At 42.4% G+C, this 15616-nt stretch overlaps 1 protein-coding gene across 6 annotated transcripts in view; it reads right to left on the bottom strand.

The window, feature by feature from the left end:
• Positions 1 to 15616, bottom strand: part of PDLIM1 (PDZ and LIM domain 1) — a 78904-nt gene that overhangs the window by 28408 nt on the left and 34880 nt on the right. For all 6 annotated transcript variants that reach the window (XM_040434708.1, XM_040434710.1, XM_040434709.1 and 3 more), the window contains exon 3: positions 4657 to 4741. In XM_040434708.1, coding sequence (XP_040290642.1) covers positions 4657 to 4741 — 85 coding nt within the window. The remainder of the gene's footprint in view (positions 1 to 4656; positions 4742 to 15616) is intronic.

Below are 15616 nucleotides of genomic sequence, written 5' to 3'. Positions count from 1 at the left end.
AAGAGAGTCCGACCCCCAAAATACATGGTTCGGACATGGATCCCAAATGCGGTCGAATGCATGAGGCCTAAGTCACAGCGTGAATTCACTTCTTATTGCTCCTGATCAACACTTCGGAGCCAATTGGTGTGCAAAATATGGATAGAAAAAGAAGCAAAGTAATATTTCTATATAACTTTTCCATAGAGTTCGTGTGTAATTTACCGCAGGGAAGAGCTCTAATTACTAATCCATTATAAAATATTTATTTCTACAAAACATCATGAAGGGTTCAAGCACTTGTAAAGGCAGTACGTGCATGACGATCTAAAAGCATAAAAACTACCGTATTACAGAGCTAGTGCCATGCATGCCAGTCTCATGCCAAGTTGTGATTCATTCAGTTTCTTTGTGCAATGAAGGATTTTTATTGTGAGGAGAACGGTGCTGATGAACATTACGTGTCAGCATCCACCCCGTAACATGCAGAGTGCACATGCAGTCCTTATTAGTGTGAATATTTGTATTCTTTCCTTAATGGACAGATTTGTGAGAAAATAATTGTATTCATTGTAATCACTTGATTAAAGGCAACAGGGTTATACAACCAGAGCTTCATTCATTGGTTAGGCAATTTAAGGGATATAGATACCAATTTTAGGCTACAAATCATTTTTTCAATTGTTCTTTATTAAAAAAAAAAAAAAAATGATCAGCCCTTCTTTCCTTACAGATGGTTTCTGTGAGTGGCAAGATTTTTGTTCATGAGTCCCGTCGGAAGGAAGCCCTGACGGGGCTCTGGTGTAGCCCTCATCTCTGAATGCCTTACAGCTCATAAATAGGGATGAGCGAACCCGTGGAAGTTCGGGTTCGCCCGAACTTCAGGTCAAAGTTCGGGTTCGGGACCCGAATTTGACCCCAAACCCAGACCCCATTAAAGTCAAAGGGGACCCGAACTTCACTTTATTATTTTCCGTTATAACATTGTTATAACAAAAAATAATAGCATTCTTAAGACAGAATGATAAATAAAATGGCCATGGAGGGGTTAAAAATTAAAAAAAACTCACCTCATTGCCTTGATCGCGCAGGTCTTCTTTCTTCAGGACCTGCAGTGACGTCACCACGCTCACCACGTGGCAAGCGCAGTGACTTCACCACAGGTCCTGCTGAATGAAGGTAGAAGAACTTCAGTAAAAAAAAGTCCGGGTTCGGGTCCAGGTACTTTGCAGTTCGGGTTTGCTCAACCCTACTCATAAACAGTTATTTAAAGAGGACCTGTCACCTCTCCTGACATGCCTGTCAATAGCTTCATGCATTCCCCATGTAATAACAATTCTGGAACATCTATTCTTATGGCTCTATGTTGTGTCATTCCTTTATTATTGCAACTAGAAGTTATGAATGAATTGCTAGCAGTCTGCAGTAAGGGTACAGAGGGGAGGTAACCAGTTGGGGTGTGTACCTGCACAGTCTCACTCTATCCAATCAGTGTGCAATTTTCAGACTGTGCAGGTACACCCCCCAACTTGCTACCTCCCCTCTGTACCCTTACTGCAGACTGCTAGCAATTCATTCATAAATTCTAGTAGAAATAATAAAGGAAAGGCACAACAGAGCCATAAGAATACTGTAGATGCTCCAGAATTGTTATTACACTGGGAATAGATGAAACTATTAAAACAGACATGTCAGGAGCGGTGACAGGTCCTCTTTAACCCCTTCCCGACCAGCATTATACTAGTACGGCGCTGACCGGGTCTTTAAAGATGGCGCTCGCTCCTGAGCAAAGCGGGCACCATAGCCATGGGGTGCCTGCTGTTTCTTATAGCAGACACCCGCGGCCAATGTCCGCAACCAGCGGTAATGCCGGTCGTCAACATTTTACACTAAAGATGCCGTGGTCAATCCACTTCCAGTCATGCTCCGGCTCCCCCGTGCGGCGATCGGAGGAGCCGGAGCTTGAGTGCAGCAACCTCGGTCTTTGTGAATGACAGGAGGCTGCTGCATAGTATTTCCTATGGAGCCCTTGCCTGTAATAGGGCTCCATAGGAAACTAGTAATTTTCTCATAGACTCCAGTGCTAATGCATTGGAGTCTATGAGAATAGCAATCAAATGATTGCTTCCTATAGTTCCCTTTAAAAAAATAAAAAATTCTAAAATCACCCCCTTTTCCCTAAATAAATAAAATAAAAAAATAAAAATACACATCATGGGTATCGCCATGTGCAAAAACGTCAATAGTATAAAAATATAAAAAGATCTCCCCCATACGGCAAACAGCGAAACAGAAAAAAGTGTCAAACTGTCCGATTCGCCATTTTTTTTCGTTTCATTTTCTACAAAAAAAATTACATAAAAAGTGATAAAAACGCAAGAAAAACTATACATAAGGTATCTCTGGATTCGTACTGACAGAATGAAAGTTACTGGTCAGTTTTATCACAGATCAAACGTCTTAAATAAAAAACCCGTAAAACTGTGGCGCAATAGCTTTTTTGTTTTGCAATTTCACCCCATTTGGAATTTTTTTCCCGCTTCCCACTACATCATATGCAATATTAAATGGTGGCTTTGTGTACAACTTGTTCTGCAAAAAACAAACCGTCATACGGCTATGTGAACAGAAAAATAAAGTTATGGCTCTGAGAAGGCAGGGAGCGCAAAACGAAAATGCAAAAAAAACCTCCAGGGTAGAAAGTGTTACGCTAAATACTTATCAGTTTGATAAGAACTCAGCTATAATGAGTGTTGAAGAGCTGCCAGCAGTTCAGATAAGGGCTACATGGGAGCTGTCAGGGCTTCTGTCTGATGGGAAAAAAAGCCTGCTACTCTGCAAATACACACAAAGGGACATCTGTAAGGAATAAAAAAGCTGACTTTTTTTTTTTTTAATAAAGCCTAATTGAAAAAATATATAATTTGTAGCCCAAAATGAGTAGAATGTAAATAAAAATTCCCCCAAAGGTGTCCATAGCCCTTAAGGTCTCATGCACTCAGTAGTGTTATAGGTGCCTGTATGCATCTTTAAAAAGGTCAACAATACAGGATCTACACATGCCAACATGGTTTTATTTCTCACAAATTCTGTAACAATTCATGAGAAAAAGAATGGCATGCTTGACTGTAAGCCACATTATGGACATATTCTCTAGTAGGGGCAGCACTTCTAGGACTGAATATGGTGCCTCATAAAGGGACTGTGAAGTGGCATATGAAGTGCCCATGAGTCAGTAATGCAAACCCATAGAGTCTTCATGTACCGCTATACAGGGCCCATGCATGTAGCTTTGTCAAGTTCTTCAGAATTAAAGGGGTTTTCCAAGACTTTATAAACTGATGACCTATCCTCTTAGTAGGTCATCGGTATCTGATCGGTGGGGGTCCGTCATCTGGGATCCCAGACGATCAGCTGTTTGAGAAGGCACCGGCGCTCGCACTAGTGCTGCAACCCTCTCTCAGTTTTTCCTAGGCCAGTGATGACAAGTTGATCAGTCACGTGGCCTATTCACAGCTCAGCCCCATAGAAGTGAATGGTGCCGAGCTCGATACCACGCACAGCCACTATACAATGTATGGCGCTGTGCTTGGCAAGCTCAGAGAAGGCCGATGCATTCACAGGAGCGCCGGTGCCTTCTGAAACAGCTGACCGGCGGAGGTCTCGGGTATTAGACCCCCACCGATCAGATACCGATGACCTATCCGGAGGATAGGTCATTAGTATTAAAGTCTGGGAAAAAACCTTTTAAGTCCATTTTACACAGTAGAAGTTCGGGCTAATTATCAGGAAAGGAGTTCATGCAAATGCTTGTTCCTGACAACTCCTGTGAATATGTTGCCGATCACCTGAGAAACTACCAAAACGCCCGGGTGACCTGATTGTTTATGTAGCACATAAAACCACCCCATCATGGCAGCACATCACTCTGTGTAAACAGGCACGTCCTGCCGGCAAGTAATGAATCTGTATGGGGAAGAATGATCGTATTAATCATTTGTCCCCATAGAGAAGAGATGATCGCTGCATGTAAATACAGCTCACACAAGCGGGCAGCGATCTGGAACAAACTGTTGGGTCCTGATGGTTACCCTGTGTATAAGCCCCTGTAATTGGACCATTGGGAACATAAAATTAACTAACATTCTAGTCTTTTGGTTTTAGTCATTGGAATGTGCAGATTAATGTCAAATAACCTTTAGCTCTAAAGTAGATGAGAGCACAGTTTACCCTGGACTAAGTCACAGCTGTGCTTTATATATACACTCAATCATTAGGAAGAATATACAATAGGTGCAAAACAGCATGAAGTACAGCTGCACAGCTATGTATATACAACAACTCAAGTGACAAATCTGTCATTCTCAAAAAGTAGAAATATTCTCGCCCCATTTAGTAACATTGGAGGAGTGATTACACTGTTTGCAATGTGCTTCAGACACCTCTTGCAGTGGATTATTACAGCCAGCAAGCAGAAAAGAATTGTATTGCATATTAACCTAAAGGAAACAGGTTCACTCACTGCACAAATACAAGCAACCAACCCATAAATCCCTGCCTGCTGCTTTCCCACCAATGTGAACGTGGGCACGCCCCGCATCGCCTTGTGTATCAAGTTCTATCAACTGTTGCCCAAACCGCACAGCAAAGGGTTAACAACACAGTGATACAGGATACCTGAGTATTTGATGCCAAATTCATCTTATATGGGTTTGCTTTGCCTTCTTCCGTTACAAGAGGCGACCATATTTTAGACTCGGTCCTAGAAGAAAGCAGAAGGACATCAGATTAGTTTGGCTAGATCATTTTAAGGGCACACAATATTTGTGGATATTTATTACTTTCAGGCTTTAATACTGTGTTAGGGCACTTTCACACTTGCGGCAGAGGATTCCGGCAGGCAGTTCCGTCGCCGGAACTGCCTGCCGAATCCGGCAATCCGGCCACAAACTGATGCATTTGTGAGACGGATCCGGATGCGTATTCGTCTCACAAATGCATTGCAATACCGGATCCGTCTCTCTGGTGTCATCCGGAAAAAATGGATCCGGTATTAAAATTTTTTTTGCATTTTTATAGGTCTGAGCCGGATCCGTTTTGCCGGAACACTTAATGCTGAATCCGGCACTAATACACTTCAATGTGAATTAATGCCGGATCCGGCAAGTGATCAGTATTTTTGGCCAGAGAGAAAACTGCAGCATGCTGCGGTATTTTCTCTGTCCAAAAAACGAAAGAGGGACTGAACTGATGCATCCTGAACGGATTGCTCTCCATTCAGAATGCATTAGGATAAAACTGATCAGTTTCTTTCCGGTATTGAGCTCCTGTGACGGAACTCTATGCCGGAAAACTTTAACGCAAGTGTGAAAGTACCCTTATACCTATTGGGGACCCTGATGGGCTACACATGATACGAGGATCCAACGAACATCAGGAAGAGAACCTCTGTATCAGACACCACACCCTCAGGACCTGCAATAAGCACAACACAGTGGATCTGTATTTACCAAGGCACGTGTATTTTATGCCAGTCTTGGTACAGGAGATGATATGCGTCAAATTTATTAAAAAATAAATATCTTGCAATAAAATAGGCACATTTTGAACTGATGGAGAGACAGAAATTTCAATTCTCCACCTGCTATGAGCAGACTCATTTTGTACTATTTTTAGGTTCGGTACTTCTTAAAGGGAGTCTTTCACCTAAACTGAGCATTATAGAACACTAACACCATGATCTGCATTATAGTCGCCATATTGGAATGCAACTTACCATATAGCTGTCCGACGCTTATTTTCGCTAAAAAACACTTTTATTCAATATGTTAATTAGCTCTGAAGGTGCCCAGGGGCGGCATTTAAGTGGCCGGTGCCCAGGCCCCTCGTCACTTTTCATATGAAACCCCTCCCCTTTCACCCCTCTGGCCCGCCCTAGGTTCTTCAGAAATCCAGCGCTTTTCACAAGATTCACCGCACATGCGCACTTCATTCCCCATTCCGGCACATGCACATTAAACGCTCTTGTGCCTCTGCCCATAATGGTGAATGAAGTGCGCAGGCACGGCGAATCTTGTGAACGGCACTGGTGCTGGAATTTTGAAGAACCTAGGGCCAGAGGGGTGAAAGGGGAGGGGTTTCATATGAAAAGCGACGAGGGGCCTGGGCACCGGCCGCTTGCACGCCACCCCTGGGCACCTTCAGAGCTAATTAACATATTGAATAAGTGTTTTTTAGCGAAAATAAGCGACGGACAGCTATACGGTAAGTAGCATTCTAATATGGGGACTATAATGCAGATCATGGTGTTAGTGTTCTATAATGGTCAGTTTAAGTGAAAGACTCCCTTTAAGAAGCACTCCAGCAATTATGTTGGATGTATTAGGCCAACTCAATATTCTAGCAGTGTAAAAGGTTTACTCCAGTTCAGTTGCAGCAATATATTTTGATCACCAGTCTGACTACCAGACCATGCTGGCCTGTGTAGACAGGAGATCAGTCTCTCCTGTGTGGCTGATATCCTGTGAAAGTCAGGATTAACTCATCATCTATCAAATCCCTCTCAGCAGCTCTCAAACTCCTCATCTACCCACCCATCTCCACCATTGTATCTTCCTCTATGCATAAAGTGCTGCTGGGGAGTTCAGTGATATAGTAGGCAAGTCCTTACAATGATTAGCTGCAGAGTTATAAAACTTCCTGACTTAGAGCTGTATTACACTGCCTGATGTTCGGGATGTTCAAGCGCCGTTGGATGAGAACACATCCATCAAGCTCGTTTGCATCGGCTTGATTCATGCTGTTTGCATCAGCCTGTGTAGAGGAACAATTTGTTGCTCCCTCATTCTGTCCTCTTCATTATCAGCAGCACATCCCTGATTATGCCTCATTCACACGTCAGTGTTTTGGTCAGTGATTGTGAGACAAAACCAGGATTGGAGCCTCCACAGACAAGATCTGCACCTGTTCTGTGTTTAGAGCCGCACTTGGTTAGGACTCAAAATAACTGATAGAAATCACTGACGTGTTATCGAGGCATTACACAGGGAAATGTGCTGCCAATAATCAGGCATTTTTCATCAGACATTTGCTTGTTCATTGACTGCTTGATTATATAAGCCAATTACTAGGAACAAGCTTTCCTATGAATGTTTGTTTGCAATAATTTGCCCAACTATTGAGAGGTCTAATAGGGGCTTTACACTGCCTTTCTATAATATCTGTGTGTGCAGGATATCCAGTGTATCCTATGAGATGCTGCCAACACTGTTCCTGCCTTTGGTTTGCAAGAGCTGACAAAGAAACCTATCACAAGCAGAAGGCAGAGCACAGCAGTGTGAAGCTACATGTTGTAAAAATACACTGAGACTCTGTAGTGTGAGTTAGGGGTTGTCTTACTAGAAAAAAATTATGTAATAAAATGTGGGCAATTTTTTTCCTATTAACACTTGTGAAAATGAAACAAACATTTGAAGCTCAAAACTAAATAGAATTGAAATAAAAATTTTCATTTTCACAGCCAAATTCTATGAAATGTTTGTGGGGTCAAAACACTTACTACACCCCTCAATATATTCCTTGGGGTTTTTTCTTCAAAATAGAGTCACTTTTTGGGGATTTTCTCTGTAGGGGGTACCTTAGGAGCTCTTCAAATGTGACATAGTGCCCGAAAACCATTCCAGCAAAATCTGCCCTCCAAAAGCCAAATGGCGCTCCTTCCCTTCTGAGCCCTGTGGTGTGCCCATTCAGCAGTTTATGATCACATATGGGGTGTTTATGTAAACTGCCGAATCAGGTTAATAAATATTGAGGATTGTTTTGCTGCTAACCCTTGCTGTGTTACAGGAAAAATGGATTTAAATAGAAAAACTACAAAATATAGAAAATTCACCATTTTGTAAATTTTTATAAATTTATAAATTTCAGTGGAACAAATTAAGGGTTAACAAAGTTTCTAAAATCGGTTTTGAATAATTTGTGGGGTGTAGTTTCTAAAATTGGGTCATTTATGGGTACTTTCTATTATGTAAGCCCCTCAAAGGTCACTTCAGAACTAAAATCAGTCTTGGATATTTTCTTGAAAAAAAGGAAATCTAAAATTCTAAGGCTTCTAATGTCCTAAAACATAAAATGACATTTACAAAATAATGACAACTTAAAGTACACATATGGTGAATGGTAATAACTATTTTATGAGGCATCTTGGTCTTAAAAGCAGAGAAATTCAAATTTAGAAATAGCTAATTTTTCAGCAAATTTAGGATTTAAAAAAAATAAAAAAGTAAAACATATTGACCCAGATTTACCACTAACATGAAGCACAAGGTGTCACGAAAGAAAAGAAAAACAAAAACTCCAAATTGCTTGGATAAATAAAAGCATTCCAAAGTTATTACTACATAAAATGACATGTCAAATTTGCAAAATTAGGCTTGGTCCTTAAGGAAGCTGTGTACCCCACTTATGGGGTACATGTTTGTTTTGCTGCTGTATTGGGTCTTACAGGCTATGTTCACTGAGAAAAAAAATTGCTGATTTCGCTAGTCAGGTTTGAAGGCTTTTTGATCAACATTTACTTAGACAGCCCGGTGGCTCAGTGGTTAGCACTGGTGCCTTGCAGCTCTGGAGTCCTAGGTTGAAATACAACCAAAGAGAACATCTGCATTGAGTCGGTATGTACTCCCTGTGTTTGTGTGGGTTTCTAAAGACATACTGATGGGGAATCTACACTGACCAAAAATATAAACGCAACACTTTCGGTTTTGCATGAGCTGAACTCAAAGATCTAAAACATTTTCTACATACACAAAAGACTCATTACTCTCAAATATTGTTCACAAATCTGTCTAAATCTGTGTTAGTGAGCACTTCTCCTTTGCCGAGATAATCCATCCCACCTCACAGGTGTGGCATATCAAGGTGCTGATTAGACAGCATGTCTTTGTGAGGCCGGTTGGTTGCACTGCCAAATTCTCTGAAACGCCTTTGGAGACGGCTTATGGTAGAGAAATGAACATTCATTGCACGGGCAACAGCTCTGGTAGACATTCCTGCAGTCAGCATGCCAATTGCACGCTCCCTCAAACGTTGTGACATCTGTGGCATTGTGCTGTGTGATCAAACTGCACATTTCAGAGTGGGCTGTTATTGTGGGCAGTCTAAGGCACACCTGTGCAATATTCATGCTGTCTAATCAGCACCTTGATATGCTACACCTGTGAGGTGGGATGGATTATCTTGGCAAAGGAGAAGTGCTCACTAACACAGATTTAGACAGATTTGTGAACAATATTTGAGAGTAATGGGTCTTTTGTGTATGTTGAAAATGTTTCAGATCTTTGAGTTCAGCACATGAAAAATGGGAGCAAAACCGAAAGTGTTGCGTTTATATTTTTGGTCAGTGTAGATTGTGAGCTTCACTGGGTAGAGCGAGTGATGATAATGTCTATAAAGCGCTGCGGAATATGTCAGTGTTATATAAGCGAGTAAAATAAAAGCATTATAGAGACTGTTTCCTTCTTTATGGCTCATTTACGCGTCAGTGTTGGGTCTGCGATTTCCATGAGTGATTTTGAGCCGAAACCACGTGCAGATCTAAACACAGAACAGGCGCAGATCTTTCCCTTATACCTTATGTCTGTGGAGGCTCCAATTCTGGTTTTGCCTCACTATCTCTGATAGAAATCACTGACCAAAACACTGATGTGCGAATGAGGCTTCAGGGAGTAAAGTTAATTTGCAAAGATTGTCTCGTAAAGACAACCCCCATCTATATAGCATATTAGCAAGACCCTATGAGCAAAATAGAATAGAGGGCAGAGGTACTTTCTTGGGATCCCCCCACGAGTCAGAACAGAGAGCGATCTGTCATCTGAATGGCCGACATGTAGTACTAAAAGAAAACATCTGTGTGCCTGGTTGTTGGCTTCATATGAAAGTGGTTTTTACTCCTTTAAGTACTGTACATTTAGACATTGGAGAGCTAGACCATGTAGGCACAGCTTTATATGGAGTTTTAATGTACATGTATGAGATTTGTGAGTTAGCATTAGTTTAGGTTTCCTTCCAGTACAAGCAATGGGAACGAGAAGACTAAAATACCAATGTTAACATTGAAAAAATAATCCAGTGTGATAAATGACAGGATGTCTTGGAATCTAAAGGAAAAAAATATTACTCAATATAACTGCATATTTATAACTGAAATGCTTTTTTATGCCAAGTAATAAACACACTTCTCAAAGATTCCATGAGAAAAAATGAAATTAGTTAGAAGAAGAAACAGTCTTAAAGGGGCTCAACATTCTTTTTAAAGCCTATACAAAGCAGAATAAAAATAAATAACTAAATTCAAAGCCTCGGAGAAAACAGGTTTAATATTTATGGACACCAATTAAAAATATGGGGATACAGAAATAACACACAATCAAGGCGCATTATTCTGACCATCAGCTAACATCCAGAGTAACCACCATGCACAGCACAGACAGAAGCTAGATGGGCTGATGTCACGGCGGGCGTGCACTCAGACTCAGAGATAACCCACCAACCAGGCTCTGGGCGAGAGACAGGGGAAGGGTCACCTCCTAGCTAATCCCTGACCTCTTTCGCTGCACTGCTCAGCCCACATGCAGACCTTAATGGTAGGTATGATGTGTCCCCGTGCCTGGGCTGAATTCACCCTAAATTCCCTGAGATGGTGAAGAGGGGAAATAGGAGCAGCCTGCTCGCACAGAACCTGGATGGGAGAGATGACACAAAACAACCAAACTAGAAATCACACTTATCTTTCTGAGCTGAAACAGACAACCTTCCTTCCTAGCTTCCAAGACCACAATGATTCCTATGATCCGCTCAGAGCACTGGGCTGGTATGCTATTTAAACTAATGACCCCACCCAGTGCACCTGATGAGAGGCGGATCCAGCACGGCTCCAAAACAAATACTAAACTCGTGCTGCTATCCTGGCCGACCTCCGCACATCGTCAGAGCGTGGCATGACAGCTGATGGGAGTGAGTCAACAAGGTCCTGGTAGGTTGTCACAGGTATCTGGAGCCATGCTGACTGGAGTGCATCACACAGCGGCTGGATGGTTCATAGGAAAGGATCCATCGAAGTGGTCCTACAGATGCTCAACTAGGTTAAAGTCTGGGGAATTAGGGGGCCATAGTATTTGGAAGTCTTGGTCATGTTCTTCCAACCAATCTCTGACATTTCTAGCTGTGTGACATGTCGCATTGTCTTGCTAGAAGAAACCCCAGGGAAGACAATCAGCATTTTATGGGTGAATGTGATCTGCAAGGATGGATTCATACACAAATCGGCTGAGCCTGCCTTTCACATGGATGAGTGGGTCCAGAGAATGCCACAAAAACTTTCCCCAGACCATAATGCTGCCACCACCAGCTTGTGTTCTTCCAGCAATGGTTTCAGGTTGAAGTTTGTTCTCTGATGTTTCTCGTCTGCGATGCCACGTCCGTCCGTTCGATGAAGCAGAAAACGTGACTCAGCGGATAAGGCAACTCTTTACCAATCAGTGGAAGTACAATTCGGATACTACCATGAAAATTGAAGCCTTTTCTGATGATGCAACTTTGTTACAGTTCAGTGACCATCTATCTGCTTAGGAGCTCCATACGCAGTAGGGGTCACTGAACTGTTTTAGACACACATCTGGTAGCCCCCTGGTTCATTTGGGAGACGAGCTGCTCCACTGCAGAATGTCAGTCCACTCTTGAACCCCTTTGTAGCTGATCTTCACTTTTAACATCAAACTGTGGTCTAACTGGCTCCTAAAGCCTACAGTAATTTACATCTCTATATAGATTAGTTCAAAGATGTGAGTCCTATAGTAGATGATCGCATTAAACGGTTCTTATGTTTTCACATTGAGGATTAAAGCAGCTACAGTACTTGTTTAGTGTTAATGATTATAATGAGCCAAGTAATGTCTATGCGGCGCAGTCCTGTCTGTGGCTTCTTGCTCCATTACAGCTTCAAATGTATTGCAGGCTGCACCTTTGTTATACTTATAAATACTATTATATTGCTTCATCGAAACGGTGTCAATCCCAGAACAAACACCGCATGACTGGAGTCCCAACTAGAATAGAAACTATTACACAGTGTTTATTAAGTGCATAAAGCCATAGAAACCACAGGCAAAGGACTTCTTACTGACGTCCAATGGGCCTCAGCACGTACACCAGCCTCTCCATTCATGTGGTTTGGTATAGCCAAAGGGCAGTAACGGTAACTAACCCGACAGAGGAGAATGCGGTGGGCTCAGCATTTTCTCTGTGTTTGTCACAGATTACACACAAGCAGCATGATGGATTGCAGACGTCTATTTCTTTTGCTTAATGGTGTCTAGGTAAAAAGTAAACCAGCTTGTCCATTATACCACCCAGCTTTCCTTTTACAATATTTCTACTCCTACAACTCAGAAGAAGGGATATAAATGAGCTCTTCGCTTATTTATTATCCAAGTCATGTCTCAAGGCCTACTCAACCCTTTAAGTACCGGGCCCATTTTTGGTTTTGCATTTTTGTTTTTTCCTCCCCATGTTCCAATAGCCATAACTTTTTAAACTTTCTGTTCATATAGCCATATCATTGATTATTTTTTGAGAGATAAGTATTGGAAAATGGGGGAAAAAAATTCTTTGTAGGGTTAAAAACAAAACAAAAAAAACAACAACACACAACACAATTCCGACAAGGTTTTTTTGGGAGGAGGGGGGGGGGGTTTGACATTACGGTGTTTAATATGTGCTAAAAATTACATGATTGTATAGGTTTTTTTGTTTCACTACTTCCTAAAAAGTAAAAACCTTTGAAGAAAAAAAAAAAACATTTTCTTTGCATTGCCATTTTATGACAGCCATAACTTTTTTTATATTTCCATCCACAGAGTTGTATGAGTGCTTGTTTTTTGTGGACACACTGTAGTTTTTATTGGTGCCATTTTTGTGGTACGTATGACTTTTTGATCACTTAATTTTTTGGGGGGTAAAAGTTGACAAAAAAATGGCACCACACAGGAACTTTTTTTGAGTTCATACATTTTCAGAAATATTTTTATACGTAAAATTGGGAAAGAGGGACGATTTCAACTTTTAATATTTTATTGTTTTTTATTTTATTTATTTTTTACTTCTTATTTAGTAACTATTTTCCCCCCTTAGGGGGCTCGAACCTGGGATCTTTTGATCCTTTGTCCTATTCACCCTAATAGAGATATATTAGGGTGAAGAGGATTCTGACACTGTCCCTGCTGTGCTGTGCTTTGTGCACGGCGCTGCAGGCATCTTACCATGGCAGACCTGGAAGGCCTCACAAGCGGCCAGGCTGCCATGGTAACCGATCGGAACCCTGCAATTTCACTGTGGGTGCTCCGATCGGAAGGCAGAGGTAGCCACATCCATCTGTCTTACCTCACAGGTGCTGTGATTGCTGTTGATCGCAGCACCAGAGGGGTTAAATGACAGTGTTCGGCATGATCGCCATTCCCAGTCATTGTGGCTGGGTGCCAGCTGTATGATACAGCCGGCACCCGCCTTGTATGGAGCAGGCTCACTGCAGCAGCCCACTCTATACATTCCCTCAACCACTGTGACAGGTGCATCACAGTGGTTAAAGGGTCGAACATGACTTGTAGGATAGCCACCTTACATCTGGTGGCATCAGAGGCAGAGCTTGCCAAGAGCTAATTTGCATACCTTCTTCCCAGAATTATAGAGGAGCATGTATGGCCTATAAGCCTCCTCCCGCCTAATAAGGTGCTCTCCGGAATGAGAGATAGTACCCCCAAATACATAGGTACACTTATGAGAGCTGGTTGCTTGCCAGATAATAAATCTGCGACTACATTATTAGATTGTGTTTTGCAAGGAGCACTTTAGGAACAGCCTACATTGACGTAAAAGTAACTGTTGCTATTTTACCTACTGTATACGATAATCTATTTATATAGCGCCACCATATTCCACATCGCTTTGCAATTCAGAGGGTGCATGTACAAAATGACAAAATGTATGATGTAAAGACTGTCCAGTGTTTTGCAAGTAAACCTCATCATTGTATAAAGCAGGCATGCTCAACCTACTGCCCTCCAGCTGTTGCAAAACTACAGCTCCCATCATTCCCGGACAGCCTACAGAAGGGCATGGTGGGAGTTGTAGTTTTACAACAGCTGGAGGGCCGCGGGTTGAGCATGCCTGGTATAATGCAATGCTCTGCTACTTTCTAATATTCTAATGCATTTCAAATCAGTCATTTAAGTTTGGCAAACAAACAAACATTGATCAAACACAAAGAAAATAAAGAAAATCACATTAAGGGCCCATTCACACGACCGTATATTTTGGCCACATCCGTTCCGCAATTTTGCGGAACGGATGCAGATCCATTCATTTCAATGGAGCCGCATAATATGCTGACAATACACGTGTGCTGGCCGCATCCGTACTTCCGTTCTGTGGTCCTGCAAAAAAGATAGAACACATCCAATTCTTGTCCGTAATTGTAGACAAGAATAGGCAATTCTACACAGGAGAGGGATGTTGCGATACGCAAAATGCACTAATTTCGATAGGTTCGGATGACCCAACATGTATTGTGGGGAGTTTGGCAACAGCTTTCTCCCCTCTCACACTCTCTACACCTGCACACCTGGTTGAGCCATGCATGCATATATGTGGGAGAATTGGCAGAGATCGTTGTAGACCAAGCATTCCTTCAAGTGTATGACCAGCTTTAGTGTTATCCATCTAAACCTCTAGGGCAGTGGTGGCAAACCTATGGCACAGGCGCCAGAGGCTGCACTCAGAGCCCTCCCTGTGGGCACCCACGCCCTGGAAAAAGTCTATGGTGTACCAATATGCTTTAGACTTTCCCTGCTATCATCAGCGCAGGACACACTATGAACAGCCCAGGCAGCGCATTGAATGTAGGCAGGCTATTATAGCTGAATGATAAAGTACATGGAAGATATACTATACTGGATTGTAGTACTCAGGGTAAATTTGGGTTGCAGTTTGGGCACTCGGTCTATAAAAGGTTCGCCATCACTGCTCTAGGGGATCAGGTCCAATTTTCAAGATAAAAAGGCTAGTTTGGGTAGTTCTAGTATTCACTGACACATAAGGTTGGAGATCAGAAAGGGATTCATTTTAGGACACCACCAGTCAGGGGCGTAACTAGAAGTGCCTGGGCCCCACAGCAAATTTTTGTATGGGCCCCCCCAGCCCCCCGCCCAATTTTTTATATACTATTTTTACCCCCACCTGTCCTTTTTATTTTTGATAAAAAATCTTTTTTATTTATATGCAAATTACCTTCCTAACGTGCCCAAAGGGCTGTCCCTCCGGCCGTTTGTGCCCAGCTGCGTCCATTATCGCCAAGCCCAGCGCCGTCCCGCTATTAATTATTCACTGCTGTCCTTGTCTTTTTTTTTTTTTTTCTAAGTGTGCCGTAGTCTCACGCATGAGCTGATGTTACTCACGTGCGGGCCCGCGCGGTGTTCTGGCAGCAGCCTCAAGTAATGTAATCGCGCATGCGCCAGAAAGCGGAGAAAGCTGGCGCATGCGTGATTACACTACTTGAGGCTGCTGCCAGGACACCGCATGGGCCCGG

Source organism: Bufo bufo, chromosome 6 (genome assembly GCF_905171765.1).
Source record: "Bufo bufo chromosome 6, aBufBuf1.1, whole genome shotgun sequence".
Lineage (NCBI taxonomy): Eukaryota > Metazoa > Chordata > Amphibia > Anura > Bufonidae > Bufo > Bufo bufo.
This window is presented reverse-complemented; position numbering and strand designations above follow the sequence as displayed.